The following is a 24508-nucleotide window of genomic DNA, read 5'->3' as shown; positions in this document are numbered from 1 at the left end:
TTAAGTTGCCAAGAGATAAGCGTTATTAGTTTTATATTTTACTAAAAATTATTATAATTATCGAAAAAATACTTTGTAGTACTCATTTTATTAATAAAATATTAAACATTGACTAATAGTATGTTATTTTTATTTTATATTTATTTATTATTTTTATTATTCCTTGTAAAAAGATTTTTAAAAGTTCTAATTTACATTTGTTTTTCAATTGATCGCCTACTCATCATATTTTAGATTCTTAATATTTATGTTAAGGTGATCTAGAAAAATATTATTTTCCTACCATATTAGGTAACTCTTAATATCTCTCTCTACTATATTTTTTTTAATGTGAAGTTGAGATATATGTTTTAGGGTTATTAGTTTAACTGTTATATTGCCCCTTAATATTTGTGTAAGCCTTACGTAGATATTAAGACCATTTTAGTGGTAATTTCTTTCTATTTTTTAATAATAAAAAGGTTAGTGAAGATATATAAGAATTTTTAAAGTAAAAACAACATGTTGGGCAATAAAAGAATTGTAACAAAAAATATAATAAACAATTGGATACCTATTAAATGGATGTAAATGCAAGCTTTTACAAATAATTTTTAATAGAACATCTTATAGTAAACACTTCGGTAGATAATTGATTGTAATGGGTGGACCTTCAAGAGTAACCGACCCTTTATTTTGCTACCACTAAATTGTTGTCCTCCATCCCATTAATTATACTATTTTTATGTAAATTTTGAGGAGCTTTGATGTGGTATTATGAAAGTATAAAAAAATGGGAAGAATTTAAATACCTAGGTGAACAATGATATCGAGTGATACGTAGAGCGTCAAGATCAATATATTTGTAGCAAAAAGTGACCTTTGAGGGTTTTCTAATGAACATGTTTGAAATTTAGGTCAAAAACTATTTAAGACAATATTTAAAAGAATAAATAATTTTATTTTTAAAAATTATTTATTAAGCTATTATGTTGTCACTTATTTATAGAGAAGAAGCTTATGTCTATTTAAAGTATTACGTTCAAGAATTTTATATGTAATATTTATATATATATTCATTTATGTATGATAAATACCTTAATTAATGTGTTCATATCAACTACATCATAGTACAAGATAGTACAAGTCGGCCAAGTACATATTTAATATTAGGTGTTGTTATAGTGCTTGATATCTTTTTAGTTTCAAATCACAACTATCAGTTATCCTTCTGATGCTAGGCATACATTTAATGTTAGGTGTTAAGTGAAAGTCATATATTTTAACATGCCAAATGTCTTATTTAACGTTAAGTGTATCTTTTTGCTAAAGATTTTTTTAGTGCAAGAAGTTACCCCATGATGAAAGTCTTCTTAGTGATGCTCTTTGGTGCCAAATGTTAACATGTATTTATTATAGATGTAATAAGAATCTAATCACTTATTTTTTTCTTATAGATAGTTTTCTTTTTTAATTTAACTCAATTTTATCTTGATGCTAAAAAGAAACAATATGTCACATATTAAGTTCGTCCTATGTATGATATTTAACTAAATGTACATATAACTTTGTATATGTCTTTCTTATAAGTTTATTATAAATGTGTATTACGGTAATGAATATATTATAGGTTTGATAACCAATAGATTTACATGAAATCTTATCTAAAATTTTTGGATAGTCATATATATTTTTTTACATAAAATTTTGATTGAAGGACAATTAATATTTTACATAAGAGTAGGTTTTAAATTTTCAAGTTCATAAAGCATAACCACATGGGTATCTTCTTTTTTTTTTTTTTCCGGAAAATTATAATTTCACACATAAATTCAAAATTTACAATTTCTTAAGACTTAAAACAGTTTCTATTTTTTAAGAATATGTATGAATTATGTTATATTTAAAGAAATAGAGACAATAAAGTAAAATAAGGAATAAAAAAGATTGCAACTGAAAGAGATTAAATGGCTATCACTTCATCTAGAGTTCTAGCCTTTGTTTGGTAATGCTTTGGGGATTGCTTATTCTCATAGTATGATCTTAGTGCTAGAAATATTATGATTAATAATTTTATTTTTAATTTAAAATAATTACAACAATTGAACTTGATTGTCACAGAATTTGCTTATAAAAAAATAAATAAAAATTTAATGAAGCTAAAATTGGATTAGAGATATGCTGCGTAATAAAGAAAGTATTGCATTTTATTTTAACGGGTTTATAACTTGTATAGAGGGTTAAAAGATTACTCTCACATTACCTTCAATGACATCACTCTAGTTCTTAGAGTAGTTTAAGTTTAATGAGAATAAAGAGAGTAAGAAAAAGAAGATGCTGGTATGAAGATTGCATCATTTTGCTTGTGATTTATTTGTAGGAGTTTATGGTGTCTCTTGGCATCATGGAACAATATAATAAATGCTGTAAAAATTGGGGAATAACGATAAGAGACAATTATGGCCTCATAATTATGTGATTTTATCATACTGGTTAAGTTGTTAATCTCTTAAATTTTTATTTGTCCAACTTAATATCTACGTGTCTTGATTGGTAGTTGAAGTCAAAAAGAAAAAAAAAAAACATCAATTGGTTTCAATTACTTACTAATTGAGATAACATTAATTACATAATCTTAAAATAACATTTAAATATATAAATATATTTCAATATAATTATATTTCTATAATTACTAAAAGACAAAAAATTTTGTATCATATCTTAATAATGTCTTATAAAAATAAATTTTCAAAGACTATAACTACTAATTATTATTATTATTATTATTAGTAAGCTTTACCGAAAATAAATTGTCATAATAGATTTGCCCATTATTTCAGGATTTCCAAATTCCATAACTATTAGATTTGGTAAAAGAAAATAAAATTAGTTTCCTAAAATCAAAAGATTATCATGAGGTCATGATCTGAGATGTTAGTTAGATCTAACGGCTCCCAGAGCTTGAAAGACCCAACTAAAAGCATCGTGCAGAAAATAAAAGAGGATGGATAAAAATCAATCAAAAAGGAATCTCCGTATTACACGCAAAAAATCAAGAGAAGATCATGGGTGGGTCCCATAAAATTTTTCGAGTCAGGGATCTGGGTTTCAGACACGTGTCGGCTCGTAGTTGCATAGAAACAGTTCAGCAGGCTATCAACTTGCAAAATGTGCGACGTGACCGGTGATTTCCCCTTGACAAAAGCGATACGTCATATGTGGCGCTGTCGGAGCCACGGCTTCTTGTCGGAATTATTTACTTTTAATTAATTAAAAATAATTATTACTCCTAATTTTTTATTAATTATAATATAAGGTTCGAAGAAATTTTATTTTATTTAAAAATAATGATGATTCTGACAACATATTTTAATATCTAATGATTTTTAAAGTGGTCTCTTTCAACTTTTTTCTTTTTAAAAAATTATTTATCCCCCCCCGAAAATATGTCTTTTTCGAAGAATTGATTTTTCCGGGAGGTTTGAGATTGAGAGGCGATAAGGGAAGGTTGAATCCAGTAAGAAGTTGACACGTGTTTAAAAGTGTGGTCTTTGTGTTATGCATGTTTGGAGCATACTATTTCAAAAGAAAATATTGTGTTATAATCAAATCTTCCTCCATCATTTGTTTGAAAATTATAATTCAAAGATAAGGGTGGCAGACTGAATTAGCATGGGAAAGAATCAAAGTCGCCTGATTCAAATTTACTAACAAAGTTTAAATTACTTTTAATTTTTAATTAGATTATAAGTGAGTGAGAAATCTGAAGATTTCAAAATATTTTTTCCAAAGGGAGTACATGTTATGGCTCATGGTACTGCAACTTGGCCCAAAAAATACAGTCCAGGGTGTTGGGCTTGAACGGTCTAAATTGGCCCATTATTCTTGTCCTATTGGGCTCTAAGACTTGACCCGAGCAGCTGAGCCCCACGCCCCAGTTAAAATCTTAATTTTAATTACCTTGAAAAATATATTTAAACATTTCTAAAATTATATATTTTTATTGCACATTTAATAAAATTTATTTAAAGTATTTAGAAAATTCTTTAAAATTTTAATAAATGAGTAAACAGAATGAATAACAAAAGAAAAAAATTTACTCTCAGAATGAACAATGGATTAAAAACTTTATACCCGCTCCTCCGATCTAATACGAATTTATGTTGTTATTGGTGGTGCGGACGTACACATATGGCATAACCTGTGCCCATCTCTTGTTCCATCTTTGATACTGGTAGGAATAGTTAATCCACAAATATTTACAACCTACACCAGTTAATCCATCGTATCCTGAACCTTAAACTAACATTTCCTGTTCAAGCTAAGTAGTTCTAGTGTCAACCACATGAAATCTAACAAATGAAACTGTTAGTTACAATAATAATATTGTAAGGATGATCTGATGATAGTGTGAATAAATGTGCAACCTTTCTGCAGATATTTATACCATGTTGAGAATGCATTGGCAGCCGTTAGAAATCGCTTATGAACCATTATGGCAATTCAATCATATCTTCCTTGGAACAATCGAATCCAGAAATATGCCACTTGAGCTACTACAGCTAAAACTCTCAATCACCATCGCAGTAAAATCTTAAGGCTTCCCATGTTAACTTTAAGATTTGCAAAGTTACAAAGGTAGAAGACCATGCTTAAGTAGAGGAACTACACACATTTTCTACCCAAAAGAAAAAGGAAAACTACACTAAACAAAATGCCTTTTCCTCTAAAAGTTGCTCTATTCCAGTCCCCAAAATCTAATACTTGCTTCTAAAATTAGCATCTGCTCTAGTTACTGGCTTTCGGTTTTTCTAAAATCTACTAACCGTGTCAAAAATATTGTCATAGGAATATCATTAGGAACACTCTCATGCAGTGTTCTGCCTCGGTCCACCTGAACGACCACCTCTCCCTCTACCTTGCTGATAACCGTCACCGCGCCTTATTGGACCTCGACCTCTACCTGAAAATTCACCCCGGCTCCTATATTCATTTCTACCAAAGTTACGAACCCCTCCACCATAATTCCCACGGCTCCTAAAATATTCATTTTGGAAACCTCCTCTTCCAGGAGAGTACCTACTCCCTCTTTCAACATCAACTGCAAAGCAACAAAACCAATTATAACTTGTTAGATCGATATAATATCTTGCATCCCATAACTTCTGTGCAACATCCAGGAAACATCAACAAATAAATAAAAATCACTCATTTTCTCAAGTCTTAACTGGGTTTCTTACAAAGACACAGCACACACTACTCTACTCCCCTTTGAATATAGGGTATGTCTCACTTACCACGTGTTGTAGTTCTCTTAGCTTCAATAACAGCTTGTCGCCCCAAAATTGTTATAGGTGAAGCCTGAAATGTAATTGTGAAACTTTTAATGAAGTCGAACAGAACTTAATATGGAAACCAAATGAAGTTCGAATATCAAAATGGTCCAACCATGGATCACAATCAACAGAAGCAGATTCCCATAGCACAAGTAATTTAAGATCTAGTCCTCTCACTATGAAAAAGCTGTGATCAAAATAATAACAAAGAAGAGCCTCCTGACCAAGCAAGTTTTACTATCTTGAATAAGGAGTTCAGTGAGTGAAGTTACATGGTCGTTGAAATATAAGCCACGCCATATGTGGCATAACATCACACATATCACCACCCCAGCAATCGTGACTTGCCTGACTAAGAGAATCAAGAATTGCACAAGTGTATGAGAGCTTATGTGATATGCTAGACATCGTTGTTGACTGGAATTTCCTACAATGGATAAAGAGATATATATCCTCTTTTTTTCCATGATCAATTGGCAAACCATTTATATGATTACTATATAAATACCAAGTTATTTTTTTGAAATAAAATACAAATACCAAGTTATTAATTTGATTATTGAGATTCAAGATCTCCAATATTGGTTCTTAATAAATTTTCTCCAACTATTGTGGTCAAGCTCTCTTTGTCTAGCATTACATTTGATAGACAATTTAACTTGGTCAAGAATATAAAGTTCATTAGTTGAATGTAGAGCTTTTATAAGCATATTACCAGTGTTCCTAAGCCATTGCTCAAGCTCTTTACCAAATGGAGCAATGACACTGCTACCAAGGTAGTCGTTCTGTCTTCCACCAAGTCAATTGAAAAGCTTAACTTACATTTTGAATGAAATCATTTTGATTGTACCATGAATTAACATTAACTAGTCCAAATAATCAATCTGCTTAAAAATGGCTATAGATTGTGAATTTGTCCAAACAAGCCCCGGAGAATGTAAGAACAAGCTGATAAACCTCGAGAACTGGTATGAACTGGTCAAGAACCAGTTTGGAAGTGGCTTAATCAAGCTGGTAAAACTGTTCAGGTTAATGCTCAGCAAACCTATCAACAATGAGCCTTCTGATGCGAAGATCAATGGGTGCTAGTAACACATGGTGATCATGCATCAGCTTAAAGTGATTGTTTGACACGAATCTTCCCGATGAAGATTTGTCTGGAAACTGCCGGTTGCCTACTTGGTGTCAATTGTTGTTGACGTTACCCAAAAAGGGGAGTTTACGGCTAAGTCTCTAAGCAGAGCGTATTCTGACCAAAGGAGGTATTGGCGGAAATCTTATGAAGTTGCTGGAAGAAGCAGCGTCAACAACATCCCAGCAGTGGCTAAATTTCAGGAAGAGGTCGAGAGTGGTTGTCTGCTTATGCAGTCTCATAAGTGTTCTCTAGTTTTTCTGTTGTCGGCTTATTTGGTTCTTTTCATTTTTGGTGATTTGGGAAGTTTGAGGTTTTTTGTGGGCATTAATTTGATACCAAAATCAAGAATTTTAGCTTTGATATCTATAAACAATAGGTTCTAGAAAGATAGGAGAGGACAAAGAGTATAAATAAATAAATCTAATTTACAATCACAGAGATTACAACTAGAACAATTGCAGAGTTGTAGTAAGACTCACAATTAAAATAAAAAAGTTGTTAGGCACTTAATTCAATGACAGCATTAATAGATTTCTTTTCGTAAAGGCAGTCCTATAATGATGAAGCACCCATATATATTATAGGTTGTCTACAAAACCTAATATGAATTGAATACTTAAATAGATAAATAATAACAAAATTAAACCTTCTAACTAAGAAATGAAATTACTAAACAGCTCTTAAGTGTGATATTTAAGCTATTTTGATAGTTCCTACATAAGATAAAACCCTTACTAATATATAAAGACACAATTAAGTAAATATTTTGTAATATTGAAATATGCCCCTTTTAGGATATTCATATTCTGTGCCATGGGTAGACCTATTTCAGCAAAGTTACTAAGAAAGCACGCGTGAAATCTTATTTTTAAGAGCAGTCCAATTATTTAATAAAATGTTCTTGCAAATTTTCTCAACCTTTATAGTGCTATGATCTAATCAAGCCAAAAGTGTAATATTTAAGAATTCTTAAGTATGATATTTAAGAAAGTTTAGATGTGATATCTAGATTTAAACTCATACTCTTATGTAGACAAATTAATCCCTAAACTACCCTACAGTATCACATCTTCCTCGTATGTGAAAGAATATAAGAGTGAAATACTCAAAATAATTTATTTTTTGAAATGAGGAATGTTACTACAATATTCAAACAACCATATAATACTAATGGTTCCTTAAAAGAAAAATATCATGGGATACTAACGGAAATCAAAACGTCAATTCACAGAAGACATACCTTGATTGCATCATCCATGGAACTCAAGGACAGAAATTCAACAAAACCAAAACAGTATCCTTGTTGCTGGATGGATAAAATATGGAAGAAAAAGAAAGAACCACAGTTAGAGGGCATTTGACTTAACTTATTCTACAACTTATAAGCTCTCTGATAGTAATAATTGATGCAATTTTTTCTTTTATAAATAAGCTGTCGAAGTGTTTGACTAACATGATCCTATATGCTGTATTAGTTTATTTACATGTTTGTTAAATATGTAACTTATAAGCTGTTAATTCTATCCAAAAAATAAAAAAACCTTACTATTTTCTATCTGTAGAGTTCCCAAAAGAATATATTTTTCCTCTGAAAAATGTTATTTATATTTTATACAAATTAATATCTAAATTAAATACAAAGTAATATTTTATTTAAATTACTATTTTTTTATTTATATTCATACTTAATTATGGGTTAATAATACATGTTAGTATTTTTGAAATTGTTAAGGAGTAATTTAGATTTTGTATTGGCCAACAGCTGCACTTTCTGGAAAGCCTATAAGCTCTCTAAAAACAATTAGATACAACCAACTTTCTTAAAATGTTGGTACAAGGGCTTATAAGTTGTCTGACTAATAAACTCCTAGGTATTTGCTAAACGCGTAAAAAATTTTAAGGAGTTAAAGAGCTTATAAGCTCATGTAGACCTGCTCATATGCTTAGCCAAACACACTCTTTTGTAATGCATAACAATGTAGAAGACAATATAATTGATATTTCAAATGTATATATATATATATAGAAGACAATATGTTATTTTGTTATTGGGAAACAGAAAATAGAATGTTTCACTAACACCAAAATCTTACAAACCTTGTTATTTCGGACTTGTATACCATCTTTTTTTATTGGCCCAAACTTCTTGAACTCCATTTCAAGCTGTGAAGCTGATGTGTTGAAGGGCAAATTTCGGATGTAAATGGAGTAGCCCTCAACTGTGAATTGAAGTCGTTGTTAGACTAACACATTTAAAATAAATTTCACAAAAAATTTTGAGCGCAGTATATCTAAGCATGATGAAGAGTAAATACCTTCTTCATGAGTATTAATACTCTCAGGGGCATCAATGATACTTACGGCAGACTCTTCAGGTTCTGGAGCAGATGCTGCTGGCATAACAGGGTGGTCATCAGTTTTCTTGGGAAGCACTTCGGAAGTATTAGTAGGTACATAAACTTTAGTATGTCCTGAACTGCCTTTCGCCACTTTCACCTACAATAACTGATAAACTTCAAGAAGCAATTCAAGTCAGATGAAAAGTGAAGAAAATTGTTCATTAACTCACAATTGATGCATAAGATTTTTTTGGTGCATCCTCTTGGACTGCAGCAGAAGTAGATTCAACAGCTACAGACATATCAATCCCATTCGAAAGAGGCTGAGGTTCCACAACAGGTTCCTTTTCAATTTGAATCTCACACCCAGATGCATCAGTAGCTTTCTCTGTGAACTTTTGATCCTCATCCGCAAGAGTTACTGGATCAGGTGCAGAAGCAGGAACAGGAGAGGCATCTGCGAGGAAGCACTATAAGCATATTGAAGGATTGTGTACAAAATATCCATAGAGTAAAAAGATACTGAAATATAAATATTAGAAAAGTCAACCTGGTTCTGGAATGGGTGCTTGGATGGCATTGTCAACATTGTTAACTGGAAGCTTCTCCAATGGATCATCATCTTCCACATACCTAAACACATCATTCAGAACAAAGTATCCATTGTCTTGGGGTGCAAGAAAAAAGGATTGCGCAAATTTCCTCCTTAAGTTATCGTTCCCTGTCAAGCACCCAGTTACTAACACAGTCACACCTTCCCCATATGACTTCTGAGCATCTGCTGTTTTAATCTCTGCCTTATAGTTCTTATAATCCAGGGAGAGAATTTTTTCGTTGATACCCTGTTCAGGAAGAATAACCATCACATGTTGCACCAGAAAATGGTTCCTGTTAATTTGAAATGTTTAATATCTGTTGCAAGCAGAATCTGAAAGGCAACCTAACTATTATCTTTCCAAAAACTTTACACTGTTTGTCATTTGTTGTTGTTGCTATCATGGATGTTGAGTAGGGGAGAGAGAGAAGGCTTAATAGTTGATAACATGTTCTTGATAACCAGTTATTTCTTCAGTTTTTCTTCAGTCTATTACATGCTTTTGAATTTTACAGCAACCATCCAGAAGCAACTGTCTTTCATGCCATATTTGAAGGATGAACTGTGTAAAACTACGAATTTAGCACATTTATAGTGTTAAAGCACTGGAGAAGTCCAATGTAACCATCATACAGCAGGAATTACCAATAGGGAAAGGAAAAAAAGAACACTTTTCTGACTTCAGAGTAATCCTTCTGCTCAAATAGTCATATTTTGGACAGTGAATTACCAAGGGCCTAAATTTAGGCAAGATATAAAATCCATTTTAATAAAAGAAAAAAGATAATCCATCATTAGCACTGAATAACTGATGAGATAGCCTTCAGGAGAACATGAAATATATGAACATTGTTGACCTCTGCAATACAAAGACCAGGGTTTTTCTATTTCTTTTGCTTACTTATCATTAAATTGATATTTCAAAATATGATATAAAATTTTTATAATTATATTTAAATTATTTTAATAATATTTCATTATGATTATTATATTAATTATATTAACATTTTAGCTATTCTAGTTCTTGGATGGTACACAATATCCTATGCAATCCCTTATTCAACTATCCAAAAGTTTAATAAGTACTTAGTCTACCCATCACTACCCTATATTACCTTCTTCATGTTCTACCACACCAAATTGCCAAACTGGGTCATTAAAGAGCTTCAGAACCTGTAAATAAATGAGTACTTTGCAGTCTGGGTGCACTTTAAATATTTGCCAAGCAACAAACAGCTGTAGATTGATGCAAAAACTAAATCATACATATGGAACTGAGGAAATTACCAAAACTTGTGAAACTACAGAAGTAACTATTCAGACCTTATGAATCCTCACCACAAAGATAAAATAATTAAGGTAATATTGTTAATATTCTGTTTGTTGTTGTATTTATTGTTATTCAGGATAAGGTTGGAATGTATACTATAAAATTTCATGCAAATGCACTCAAAAGAATACATCAACATCAGAATTTTTTTTTTTTAAAAAGCCTCCTGAAGCGTACTTGCATAGTTGTAACTGATGTCACCACACCATTAGAGTCTGGTCTGCTTAACACACTTGAATCCTGATAAAATCTATAAACCAATTCTGGTGAGTGGTGAAGAATATGGTAGTACTGATCAACAAAAGCATTTCCAACTAACTGAGCACTGGGAGTAGCTGGAGGGCTTGCAGTCGGCAAGGCCATTCTGTTCAAGACCAATACATATAACAAAAGACTCGCATGAATAATGTTTCTATATGATTGAATTAAGAAAATAATAATTGGACAAGAAATTTTTATCACTAATTAGGAGAAGAAAAATCAGCAGCAATGGAACAAAAAGTTCTATAACAGATTGAATTAGAGAATGGCCCAGAACATAATAGCGAACCATAAAAATAACTATTGGCTGCAAAGACAACAAAAAAGGAACTCAGCCTCACAACAAACCAGCTGCAACTTAATCTAACTTCAAAGGAAAGCAACTAATACCTTGTAAAAAGATATTCAGATATGTTTGGAATAACTCTAAAACATTGAAATTGTCCTGTTGCTAATCAGTATTGTTTACATGTAACCAGGAAGGGAAGAAGAACAACCGCATTGTTGGAGAACCCATGGAAAGACATGAATTAAGCTAACCCTTCACAATATTCGCAACTAGAAAAGTGTCATAAACAAAATAACAACCAGATACGTAGAAAAACTTGGCATATCATACTTAACGAACTTGGATTTTTTAAGCAAGACCGTACATTTCCTGAATCCAAACAGCAAGGAGCTTAGAAACTAAACCCTAAGGTCGCGTCAGCACACTAAACCAAAAAAACCCACTTGAGAAAATCAGCAAGCATTAATGAATCAATTAGCATTTGGAAATATTATCATTAACCATAACAAAACAGGCATAAAACAGTAAATAAAATCAGCTCTTAAAAATTAAAAACTAATAACCATTACATGTCAGATCAAAGAAAGCACAAAAAAAAAATCAAGACTTTCAACAAAACCGTCAAGCATCACCTTCAGAGTACAAAATAAACTGATTAAAGAATAAAGTATTGAAAGAGTATGACCCGCAGAAGAATGAACCAAAAGATTACCTAAAAATGGGAATGTTAAAACTTGACGAAGACGAGATTCGAGGAGATGAGATAATACAGTGCCTTCACTTGGGGAGCGGGAGAAAGGGACAGAGACCTAGACAGGGACAGGAACACCGGAGGAAAGAGAGGGAGAAGAACAGTTCACGCACGAAAAAGGGAGAGGACGAAAGCTACCTGGGAACCGTGAAGGTATTTTGCTTCGCTCGGGCACAACAAAGTTGGGTCATGACGGTTTTGCTTGGCTCGGTTAGGGTGCGAAATTGGAAGATAAAATTGATATTAAAAAATAAAATATATAATTTAAAATAATTCTAAATATTAAATCTGTATTTGTACTATTTAAATATTTAACTCAATTTATTGTTTAATTTTTATTTTCTCTCTCTGCAAAAAAAAATATATTACTCTATTATCTATTAATATAACTATTATCGTTAACGGATTTATTATTTGACAATAAGTTTGTTAGATAAATTTTTATATTAAATATTATGTGGCATATAATGTGTAAATATTTTAATTTTTCGGAAAAATATTTTGCTAATATTAGCCTTTGTAACAATATCCTTACTAATTAATATGTGCAAAATGCTTAAACAATGATGAAATTCACACTTTTTAATTAAGCTTTTAAGAAGGATAATTATATTATAAATATATAAGAATAATAAGTTTACATATGAGAACAATGAATGTACTTAGCAATTAAATTTCTTTAGTGTATTTGCGAGACATGAGCAAATATGTGATATCAAATGATGATGGATAACAAGTAAAGTAAAAAAGAAATGGAAAGAGCGCAAAACTATTTTCTGGAGGTTCGATCTCACCACTTGTACCTCTTTTTTTTTTAAGTCAAGTATTTAAGATTCAACTAGTTTTTTCAAATTTTTACTATAAGGTAGTTGTTCACAATGTGTAATTTATTAACCGGTCTTGTTTTCTAAATGTTAATTGTTTGTCTATCAAGGTGTCAAGCTCACCTATCACTCATGTCCCCCTCCCCCCCTCCCCAAAGCACTAATTGTTTGTCTATTAAAGTGTCAAACTTATTTTTCTCTCGTATTCTCCCGAACATTATTTATCTACAAGGTTTCAATTTCACATTTCACTTATATTTTTTTAATATAATATTTTACAATACTTCCCAAGAGTTTTCTTAAATCTTTCTTACAATATCCCAAAAGATATAGATGAAAAGTTTATAGTTTCTTTATTAAAGAATAGATTTATAAACGAAAAATTTGTTTATGATTTAATGGATATTCAAGAGAATAAAAGAAGATTTTTTTCTTTTAATTTTCATGTTTATGTTTAAAATATCTCTCATGAATATATTATAGGCATGTATTTATAAGTACGAATATCAAAAAAGTCGTCAAAGACAATTCCAAATGGGTTTTGCCTTTAAAACAATTTTGTATAAGTATTACCCAACATGTGAAGGAAATTGTATGTGATGTTTCTATAAAGAATTTCTTACCATTGACAATAAACCTTAAAAATGCAACGATTTTGAAACGTAATGTAAATTTTTTTAACACTATTTTTCTGACAACATACAATTTGATTAACATTCTCAAAACATCCTAAAAAACTTTTAAAAAAATATTTTGACTCAAAAAATAGTGTGATTTATGCTCAGATAAAGTAAACACATAATCAATTATACATATCATTAAACCGTTATTTATGTATGTTCTGAGTTAAATCAGTTATCAAGCTATATTAACCGCTTAAAGCAATATCCTTTAAGTACATGGAAGTTGTAACGATCTCGAAAATTTAAAAGAAAATATGTATAAAGAATATGAGTGCTGAAGCGAAATAAAAGGTTCTGATTAATATTCCTTACACAATAAGTTAAACGTACTAACAATATCAAAAAATAAGTCATATAAAGAAAATACTAGAAATAAAATACTATAAGGAAACTAATAAACATCTAGGCATTTACTTGCCGTGTTCTTGTGGATCGGGCTCGGAAACCAAGTCCTTCTGATCTAAAATGGTTAAATAAGGAATGAGCTACACTAGCCCAGTAAAGACATCACACTATATAACTGTCATATAAGTAAAGATTTGTATAAAACCAAAAACAATCAATGGAGCACAAATTTTGAATAAATTTATTTATCAATAATCAAACCATTTACTATCTACTTATCTCAGTGGGATTTATAAAAACAACCCATGGAAACAACAACATCATAGATATCATGAATTCATACATAATCTGTAACATAGCACATGTCATACTTTTATATTTCAATCATCAAACAACAGTTGCCTCATTTTCATCAGCCTACTAGTATCCATGAAGATCCATAGGGGTCCCCGCTACATGTGAACCATTCATTTAACAAACTTAATTTCCAAGGTCATCCCCATACCCCGTCTGGTATGGGCGCCGAACAATAAACCTCAATACCCCGTTCGGTATGAGAGTGAAGCGGGTCGTCCCCATACCCCATCCGGTATGAGTGCCAAAATATTTAAAGTCTTCATACCCTGTCCGGTATGAGATAATATTCCCGGAAGGGTTCCCTATGGACCTGGTCCGTCTACCATCTCACAGGATATCTAGTGAGGCTGTCATCTTATCCAATTATCAATTCACACCCCTTTCCTATTTTTTTTTTCTTTAGTCTCCGTTACCCATTCAAAGATGAATACTAAACAAGCAATGTGCATCCAACAAGGTAAGCATATCTTAGATTCACAAAATCAAGCAGTAGTGAAGTAAACAGTAATTCATGCATTCAAAATCATAGAATAAATAAATCAAATACCATACTGCATTTAAACTGTAAAATAAATCAAAGAAGAACTGACAAAGAAATATGTCCGGTTCGGGCTCCATTAGCAATCGTAATAAATAATACACATCTATTTAATTTATACAAATACAGTTTTATCATTTATTAAACTTTAATCCAATGATAGGAAATAGGGTGAGGAGTCCTTACCTAATTCGACGTCGAAAATTGGATTTTCACTGCGCCTACGGGCAGTCCCTGAATTCCCTGAAATTTTTCTCCGGGAACTGAAACGTGCTTACGGTACCTACACATGTCCCAAAAAACTCAAAAATCAGACCCAAGGCCTATTCGACCAATTTCAAAATTCCAGCATGGTGGCTCCGCCGTGCTCTGGTGACGATCCGCCTCGAGTTGGTTGTTTCCGGCCGTTTTCAGTCAAATTCAGCCAAACTTGCATTGGTTCCTATGAGAAAACACCCATAGGGCCCTCGGTGGGCCAAAAAACACCGAAAATCGAAACTTACCGGCAGCGGGACTCTCCGATACGACGGCTCCTCCTGCTCAAGTCGCGATTTGGTGTTTTGCTCCAATCAACCTGTAGAGGAGGGAACGATGGTCACAATGGTAAAAAAATTACATTGAACGGGAATCGGGAAGGGTCTCATCGGAGGCAAAAACTGAAAAAACCTGCGGTAGTGCCGCTGGGCTTCGACGATATTTTTCGGCTAATTGGCCAGTGTTTTTGCTCCGATTTGGCCATATATGGGTTCAACATCGAATTCTGAGCCAATGAGAAAATTTTTACCTCGTTTGGCGGCCGAAAATTACTCCGGTGCGGCTGCGGGTGACGGCAGTCGGCTCCCCGGCGGCTGGGCTGTATTCTCCGGCGAGGAGCTCTGGCAGCTAGGGTTAGGGTTTGAGTGCGGATGAGATTATTTATAACCATCTGCTTTTAATCTGAGCCGTCCATTGCGATTTAATCTGAGCTGTCTGATCGCGATTAAATAGGAAATGAATCTGAACCGTTCATCGCGTTGCAATCTGGGCCGTCTGTGGGAGTATAATCTGGGCCGTCCGTGCGTGCGGGAACGGACCTCAGCCGTTCGATCACGTCGTGGCTCCCTTTCGCGTGGCCTCCTACGTCAGCGTCTCTGCCACGCGGCATGTTCTGGTTGGCCGGGGCTACTGACCGGGCTGCTGACATGGCGTAATTTTTCTAAATTACGTTTTAACCTCCGGTCTTCAATTTTCTTTTCAAAAATACCATCAGAACTCAAATTTTCACCCATTTTTTCTAAAATTGTTTTCAATTAAGTTCCTAAATAATTTTACCCCTTATTATTATTATTATTAATATTATTTCTATTTAAATAAATTAAATTAAATTAAAATCATATATTATTACATAATAAATCATTGTATTCATATAATAATTACAATAATTAAAATAAAATAATAATAATAATAATAATAAAGAAAAGGGTTGGGGTGTTACAGAAGTGATTTTTCGAATTACATCTACTAACACACAAATAAAAATTTTCTTAAGATCTTTTGTTTTTAAAGTCCTGCAAATATATAAGTCTTATTTCAAAGATAATTTTAAAATTATCTTTGACAAAGTTATCTCTTTAAAAATGATGAAAATCTAACTTCAAAAATAATAATTTTTTCAATAAATTTTTTAAAAAAGCCTTCTCAAGTCTTGAACCATGAGTTCTCTAATTATATAGAAGATAAACAATTTTAAAATAAATTTACTTTTGGTCTTGGTTTGTTTCTCTTTTCGTTGACACCTTGTAATCTTTTACAATTTGTTTTTCTTTATTAAGTCATGTTTTTCATAGTAACCAAAAAAATTACATATGGTATTATTAGTGAAAAATAAGTTTTATGTCATTAATCAAAATTAATAAACCATCTTATTTTATTCAATAGCAATAATATAACAATAATATAATGTTCTTACTTTTCATGGATGGTTAATGTAACGGCCCGTGAACTTGAAAGGAAGTAAATTATAAATTAAGTGCGGAAGCGAAATAATAGTATTAGGGTTTACATTCCTTACACAATAATTCAAGATACCCAATAAAGTTATGGGAATGATCATTCAAAAATAACAACTAATAATCATAGAAATAAATGAAAGGTAAATAAACTGAACGTCCAACTCGCAACCCTCTTGTGGATCGGACTTTGGATTTTGGTCATTTTGGTCTAAAATGATTAATTGAAAGAGTGAGTTACACTAGCCTATCAAGAATATCATACTACTCACCGACACAAAAATGAAGATTTGTAGAAACCATAAAAAGAACTAATGGAGCTCTTAATTTAAGTAAAATTTATCTATCATAAATAAAATCATTTACTACATATTTACTATTGCGACATTTTCAAAACTGACTTATAGAGTCAATAACATAATAATATCATAATTTCATATTCAATCAGTTGGAACAACAAATTTCTCATTTGTCAGCCTACTAATATCCATGGGGGTCTATAGAGATGTCCTCATTACGCATGAACTCTTTTTTAAATTTTCAACTAACAGGCTGTCCCCATACCCCGTCCGATATGAGTGCCAAGAAATATCATTCCTCAATATCCGTCCGACATGAGGGTAAAACGGGCCGTCCCCATATCTCGTCCATTATGGATGCCAAATTACGAATTTTCGATACTTCGTCCGGAATGAGACAACGTTCACGGTAGGGTTCCTTATATACTTGATCCGTTCACCATCTCCCAAAATATCCAGTAAGGCTACTATTCATTCTTTCACTTAATCAAACAATCTCTTGTTTACCTTTAACTCCTAGTTTTTCAATTTTAACTGTTAATCACGTAAAATATGCAATACATGCATCAAAGAAATGTAATTGAGTTATCATACAATTCTAATGTATTATCATGCATTCAAACTGTAAAATCAATCAATCAATTAAACATGAAAAATAGTAATAAATAACTGGTTCTGACTCTATTAGTGACATGTAATTAATTATAGATATTTTTTAATTTGTATAAAAGACTATATTATTTATAATTAAACTTCAATTCCTTAATAAGGAATATAGTGAGGGATTCTTTTTCAAATTGATATCTGAAATACTAAACTTTCAGCTGCGCCTACTAGTGGTCTCCGGATTTCCTGAATTTTTATTTAGAGATTAAAACATGCTTCAAGTACCTAAAAATACCATAAAAAGTAAAAAATCAGTGTTAAAAACCTTTTTTGGTCAATTCTATAATTTCAGCACGACAGCTCAGTCGTGCTCCGGCGATGGCACCGTCGCCCGCGACGGCGGTTTGCCTTTGGTTGGCTATTTTCGATCGTTTTTGACTAATTTTGGCCGGTTTTCTACCCATTCCTACGAGAAAATACGTTAAGAGACATCAGTTGGTCGAAAAATCGAAGCTTACCAGCAGTGAAATTTTTTGGTACGACGGCTCTGCCGGCTCACTTTTGCGATTGGGTGTTTTACTTCGATAAACCTGTAGAAAAAGGAATATTGATTACAATGGTAAAAAAATTACACGAAACAGGAATCGGGAAGGGCCTCATCGGAGGTTATTTTTACTTCATCCCGCAGCAGTACCACTGGGCTTTACCCATGGTTTCTAGCTCATCTACCGATCTTTTTACTCCAATTTGGCCATGGTTCAAAATTGAATTTTGAGCGAATGGGAAATTTTTTACATCTTTTGGTGGTCGGAAGTGGCTCTGGTGCGGCGGCAGGCGGTAGCTGACTTTCTTCCCAACGACTGGCTCTTCTTCTCTAGCGGGGGGTCTGGCGGCTAGGGTTAGGGTTTGATGTGAAGAAGGTTATTTATATCTGTCTTTTTTAATCTGGACTGTCCATCGCATTTGATCTGAACCATCCAGTCGCATTTAAATAGGAAGTGAATTTAGACCGTTCATTGCAATTTGATTTGGGTTGTCCGATCATGTTTAAATAGAAAGTGGATCTAGACTGTTCATGACAATTTGATCTGGGTCGTTTGATCGTGTTTAAAGGAAAAACGGATCCGGACCGTCCGTGCACGCGGGAACAAATCCGGACCGTTTGATCGCAGACACGTGGATCGCCAGCATGGCACCACGTCAGCATGTCTTGCCACGCGGCGTGGTCCGATTCGTCGGGGTTGCTGACTAGGCATCCTACGTGGCACAATTTTTTTAAATTATATTTTGACCCACAGTTTTTATTTTTCTTTCAACAACACCCCAAACCAATATTTTTACCCATTTTTTCCAAAATTATTTTCAATTTCATCCTCCACCTATTTTTCTTCGTTTTTACATTAAATAAAAATTGAAAATTTAAAAATTATATTTATACATTAATTTTAAATATATTAAAATTAATTAAGGGTATTACAACTTTTCTCTTTTAAAAGAAATTTGGTCCCTCAAATTTGTCTCTCTCTCATTCAATCAAACAGTTGGGGATACTTGACTATGAAGTCTACTTTTAGCTTTCATGTGACTTCTTCCTGTGTGTGATTCTGCCAAAAAATCTTAACGAAGGAATTTTTTGGTTGCACAGTACTCTGCTCTTTTGGTCCACAATATCCATCGGTATCTCCTCGTAGGACAAGTCCTCTTGGAGCAAAAGGGGCTCGTGGGCCAGGACGTGAGAGGGGTCCGGGTTGTACTTGCGTAGCATGGACACATGAAACACATTATGGGTCCTAGAAAGTTCTGGAGACAGTGCCAGTCTGTAGGCGATGGTGCTAATTCTGTCTAAGATTTCAAATGACCCAATAAGCTGGGGATTTAGTTTCCCTCTCTTATCAAACCTACTGATTCCTTTGAAAGGAGTGACCTTAAGAAATACCCGATCACCTTTCTCAAATTCTAAATCCCTCCTCAGGGTATCTGCATTAACTTTTTTGCCTGCTCTAAGCCGTCTAAATGTTCTTCCTGATCTTAACTATTTTGGCTGTAATCTCTTTTACAAGATTTGAGCCGAACAATTTTCTATCACCTACTTCTTTCCAACAGATCGGCGATCTACATGGACGACCATACAACACCTCGTATGAAGCCATGTCAATACTTGCTTGGTAGTTGTTATTGTAGGCGAACTTTATTAGGAGTAAATGATCATCCCAATGGCCTCCAAAGTCAAGAACACAAGCTCAGAGCATATCCTCTAGTGTGCGGATTGTCCTTTCTAATTGTTCATCAGTCTGTGGGTAGAATGCAGTACTAAAGGACAGTTTCGTTTTGATAGCTTGCTGAAAACTATACTAGAACCGAGAAGTGAACTTGGGGTCCCTGTCGGATACTACTATTACTGGCACTCCATGTAACCTGGCTATCACTTGGATATACATTCTTGCTAGCTTGTCTAAAGGGTCGGTCATCCTGATGACTAAGAAGTGGGAAGACTCGGTGAGCTAGTCAACAATTACCCAAATAACATCATATCCTGAGCATGCCCTAGGAAATCTTGTCACGAAATCCATTGTGATATATTCCCACTTCCACTCCAGAATTGGTAATGGTTGAAGTAGCCCACCTGGGCATTGATGCTCTACCTTGACTCGCTGACATACCAAACACTTGGAAACAAAATTGGTCACATCTCTTTTCATCTCATTCCACCAAAATCAGGGTCGCATACTTTGATACATCTTAGTGCTTCCAGGGTGCATGCAAAACTTTGAGCTATGGGTCTCTGTCATGATGTCCATTTTCAACTCACTGTCACCTAGAACACACATGTTGTCCTGAAATCTAAGCAACTCATCGGCAGAGACTCGAAATTCTGAATTAATTCCCTGTTATGCATCTTTCTTGAGGGTTGTTAGGGTGGAATCGACGGACTGAGTTTCCTTTATTCTCTGGATTAACTCGGGTTGAACAGTCAGGTAGGCCAAACATATGACTCTCTTCTAGTCCTAAATTCGTACCTGTTGTGCGACCCCTATTACCTTCACTCTGAAACCATCAAGTGATCCAAAATACCTGTACTTTTTCTACTGAATGCATCGACTACCACGTTGTCCTTACTTGGGTGATATAAGATATTGCAATCATAGTCTTTGAGGAGTTCTATTCATCATCTCTTACGCATATTGAGATCCTTTTGAGTGAATATCTATTTTAAGCTCTTATGGTCAGTATAAATCTGAAAGGTCTCCCCATACAAGTAATGGTGTCAAGTCTTCAATGCGTGGATAATCACAACAAGTTTTAAGTCATGGGTGAGGTAGTTTTTCTCATGACTTTTTAACTGTGTAAACCCATAGACTATGACATTCTCATACTACATTAGAACACAACCCAACTCTAGATAGGAGGCATCACTATAAACCGTATATTCACCCGACCCACTCGGCAAAGCCAACATATGTGCAGTAGTCAACTATTTCTTTGGTTCTGAAAAACTTCTTTCACAGTTCTCGTTCCACCCAAACTTGACGTTCTTCTTTGTGAGCCAAGTCAGAGGAGTCGCTAGGCTAGAAAATCATTCCACAAACCTACGGTAATAAACTACCATTCCCAGAAAGCTACGGATCTCCTTGACCGAGGTTAATTTTTTCAGGCGACCACTGCCTCAACTTTTTCGGGGTTCACTGACACTCCATCCTTTGATATGATGTACGCTAGGAAGGTAGTCTGCCCGAGTCAGAATCCACACTTACTCAACTTTGCATACAACTTCTTTTATATGAGAACTTGCAAAACCTGAGTTAGATGGTGAGCATATTCCTCTCTGCTTTTTGAATAGACCAGGATATCATCGATAAATACAATGATGAACTGATTCAGAAATTGTCTGAAAACCCTGTTCATCAAATCTATGAAGATGGCGGGTGCGTTGATAAGTTCAAATGGTATGACCAGGAACTCATAGTGTCCGTACCTAATTCGAAAAGCTGTTTTGAGAATGTTTTCTACCTTAATCTTTACCTGATGGTAACCTAAACGCAAATCTATTTTGGAGAAGACTTGGGCACCCTGCAATTGATCAAAAAGGTCATGGATCCTAGAGGGGGTACTTATTCTAGATCACGACCCTTTTCAATCCTCTATAGTCAATACACAACCTTAATGTTCTATGTAGCGCCCGGACCGAGGGAAAAAAAAAAAGCCACGTCGGCAGCCACGTCAGCAGGCCCGGTCAGCAGTCCCGGCCAACTGGGGCCTGCCACGTGGCAAGACCACGTCGCTCTTGAACGGGCCACGTTGGCGATCCGCGTGGGCACAATCGGACGGCCCAGATCAATCGCGTGATTGGACGGCCCAGATTTAATCGCACGGACGGCCCAGATTTAATAAAAAACGGACGGCCCAGATTAAAACAAAATGGACGGCTGAGATCAAAGGGCAAGGGGTTATAAATAGAACCCCCACACCAGACCACAAACCCTAGCCGCCTGCCGCTCGCCGGAGATGACGAACCAGAGGCCGACCGCCGCCACCCGCCGCCGCACCGAGGAAATTTCCAACCGCCGATTGAGGTAAATTTCATACCCCCGACTCGTTTTTCCACGCTGATTCCTCCTATGGCCAAATCGAAGCCAAAATCCCGGCCAAACGGCCGGAATACGCGGCCGAAGACCAGCGGCGCCGCCGCGCCCCCTCTCAGTTTTTGCCTCCGACGAGGCCCTTCCCGGCCTCCGTTTGATGCAATTTTTATATCACCGTGATCACCATTCTTTTCTCTACAGGTTGACCGGAGTCGAATCACCAAAACACGAACCTCGCCGGAGAGCCGCCGCACCCGAGAGCGCCGCCGCCGGTAAGCTCCGTTTTTCCGTGATTTTTTTGCCCCCCCGAGGGCCCTAGGGTTGTTTTCTCACAGGAACCAATGCGAGTGTGGCCGAATTCGGCCGAAAACAGCCAACCCGAGGCGACTCGCCGCCGCCAGCGGCGGCGCCGTCGCTGGAGCACGGCGGAGCCGCCGTGCCGGAGTTGCGATTTGGGCCGAAAGAGGCCCTGGGCCTAATTTGGGTTTTTTTTTTGAACACGTGCAGGTACCGTTAGTGTGTTTCAGTTCCCCGGGAAAAATTCAGGGAAAATTAGGGACGGCCTGTAGGCGCACTGTGAATCGTATTTGGATCCCGAAAACAAGTAAGGACCCCTCACCCTATTTCCTATCACGGTATTAAAGTTCAAAATGATAAAACGGTATTTCTTGAATTAACGCATGTGTGAAATTGCTTAAGGTTGCTAATGGAGCCCAAGTCTAGTGTGATTGATGATTTACTGTTATTTGGCCTGTTTTACAGCTTTAAATGCATTATGAGGTTTGATGTGTTCATTTTATAGTTTCGAGTGCATATATTACTGTTTTATTAATTATGGGTTGAATGACTGAAGAACTGATACTGTATGTTGTTTGGTTGGCATGAATTACGATTTGCTTGTTTAAATATGAATTGATGATGCTTATTGAGGAAAAAGGAAAATGAAAGATTGTGTAGACTGATAATTGTATGATGGGGTCAGCCTGACTAGATATCCTGGGAGATGGTGGACGGATCGGGTCCGTAGGGAACCCTACCGGGATTGTGGTCTCACATGCTAAGCATCGTGTTTAAATAGGAAGTGAATCTGGACTGTTCATCGCGATTTTATCTGGACCATCCAATCGCATTTAAATAGGAAGTGGATATTGACCTTTCATCATGATTTGATCTGAGCCGTCCTTTCGCGCGGGGACAAATCCAGACCGTCCGATCGCGGATACACAGATCGCCAGTGTGGCCTCTCACGTGGTACCGCGTCAACGTGTGTTGCCATGCGGCGGACTTCAATTCGTTGGGGCTTATGATTGAGCGTCCTACGTGGCACAACTTTTTTAAATTACATTTTAACCTCCAATTTTTTATTTTTCTTTTAAAAACATCCATAGAACCCAAATTTTCACCCTCTTTTCCCAAAATTATTTTTAATTTCATCTTCAACCTATTTTTCTTCATTTTTACATTAAATAAAAATTCAGAAATTTTAAAATTATATTTATACATTAATTTTAAATATATTAAAATTAATTAAAGGTATTACAGTTAATTATATATTTGAAATCTTGTTTAGATAGGTTTTATTGCTAAGTAAGTGTAAATGATATGTCAATTTGTTAGTTCTTATATCGAGTGTATGCATTGTCTACTTAGTATCATGTAAGTAAAGTTTTGATTGTTTTTTCCCTGTAAAAAGATGATTTTATATTCTATTTCTATGTTTATTTCGAATATCACATTCTTATTGAATTAAACTAATACAATAGCAGATAAATTTCAGGTAAAATTAGTGTTTTAATTTGCTCAATGTTGCTTTGTTTAATTGTTTCAAACACATAGTTGCCCTAATGACTCAAGTTATGAGTTATAAAATTAGTGTAACGGAAACTACCTGTATTTGTCAATTTTAAAAATTATCTTGCTCTTCATTTTTAAAAAATTTGTTATTGTACGTCGTCCGAATATCGTTGCTTCAAATTTTGATTCATTATTTACGTTGTTGAGCTTTTGTAGTTACTACATGATGTTTTGCACACGTGATGAATTTAACAAGAAATTCTCATAGGATGCTCAAATTATAGTGATAATACATGTGAATTTTTTTAGGTCAACGGATGGTTTGATGGTTGTTAAGGTTTTTATCTTTGTTCTTACGAGTGTCAACATAAGAAGTACATATACGATTTAATTACTAATAAAGCTTTTCTTATGGGGTGTAAGCCCTATATCCCTTATTGTAATGAAATTTTAAGAATTTCCTTATATAAACAAATTAT

The 24508-nt window shown here is 34.5% G+C and overlaps 1 protein-coding gene across 4 annotated transcripts; it reads right to left on the bottom strand.

The window, feature by feature from the left end:
* Positions 1–4560: 4560 nt before the first annotated feature.
* Positions 4561–12235, bottom strand: LOC110820138 (nuclear transport factor 2-like). Of its 4 annotated transcripts, XM_022049551.2 has the most exons (9): positions 11977–12235; positions 10892–11078; positions 9340–9631; positions 9020–9246; positions 8766–8946; positions 8548–8669; positions 7691–7756; positions 5277–5340; positions 4561–5080 (listed from the first exon to the last, which is right to left on the bottom strand). In XM_022049551.2, the coding sequence occupies exons 2-9, from the start codon at positions 11075–11077 to the stop codon at positions 4848–4850; spliced, it is 1371 nt and encodes a 456-aa protein (XP_021905243.1). In that variant the 5' UTR covers position 11078; positions 11977–12235; the 3' UTR covers positions 4561–4847. The 4 variants fall into 4 exon arrangements, with proteins under 4 accessions (XP_021905243.1, XP_021905247.1, XP_021905244.1 ...); XM_022049555.2 differs by lacking the exon at positions 11977–12235 and having other exon boundaries at positions 9340–9677; positions 10892–11030; XM_022049552.2 differs by lacking the exons at positions 10892–11078; positions 11977–12235 and adding an exon at positions 9735–9934.
* Positions 12236–24508: the final 12273 nt, after the last annotated feature.

Source organism: Carica papaya, chromosome 1 (genome assembly GCF_054855325.1).
Source record: "Carica papaya isolate Zhongbai chromosome 1, ASM5485532v1, whole genome shotgun sequence".
NCBI lineage: Eukaryota > Viridiplantae > Streptophyta > Magnoliopsida > Brassicales > Caricaceae > Carica > Carica papaya.
Note: the sequence above shows the minus strand (reverse complement) of the source record. Positions and strands in the feature narration are given on the sequence as shown.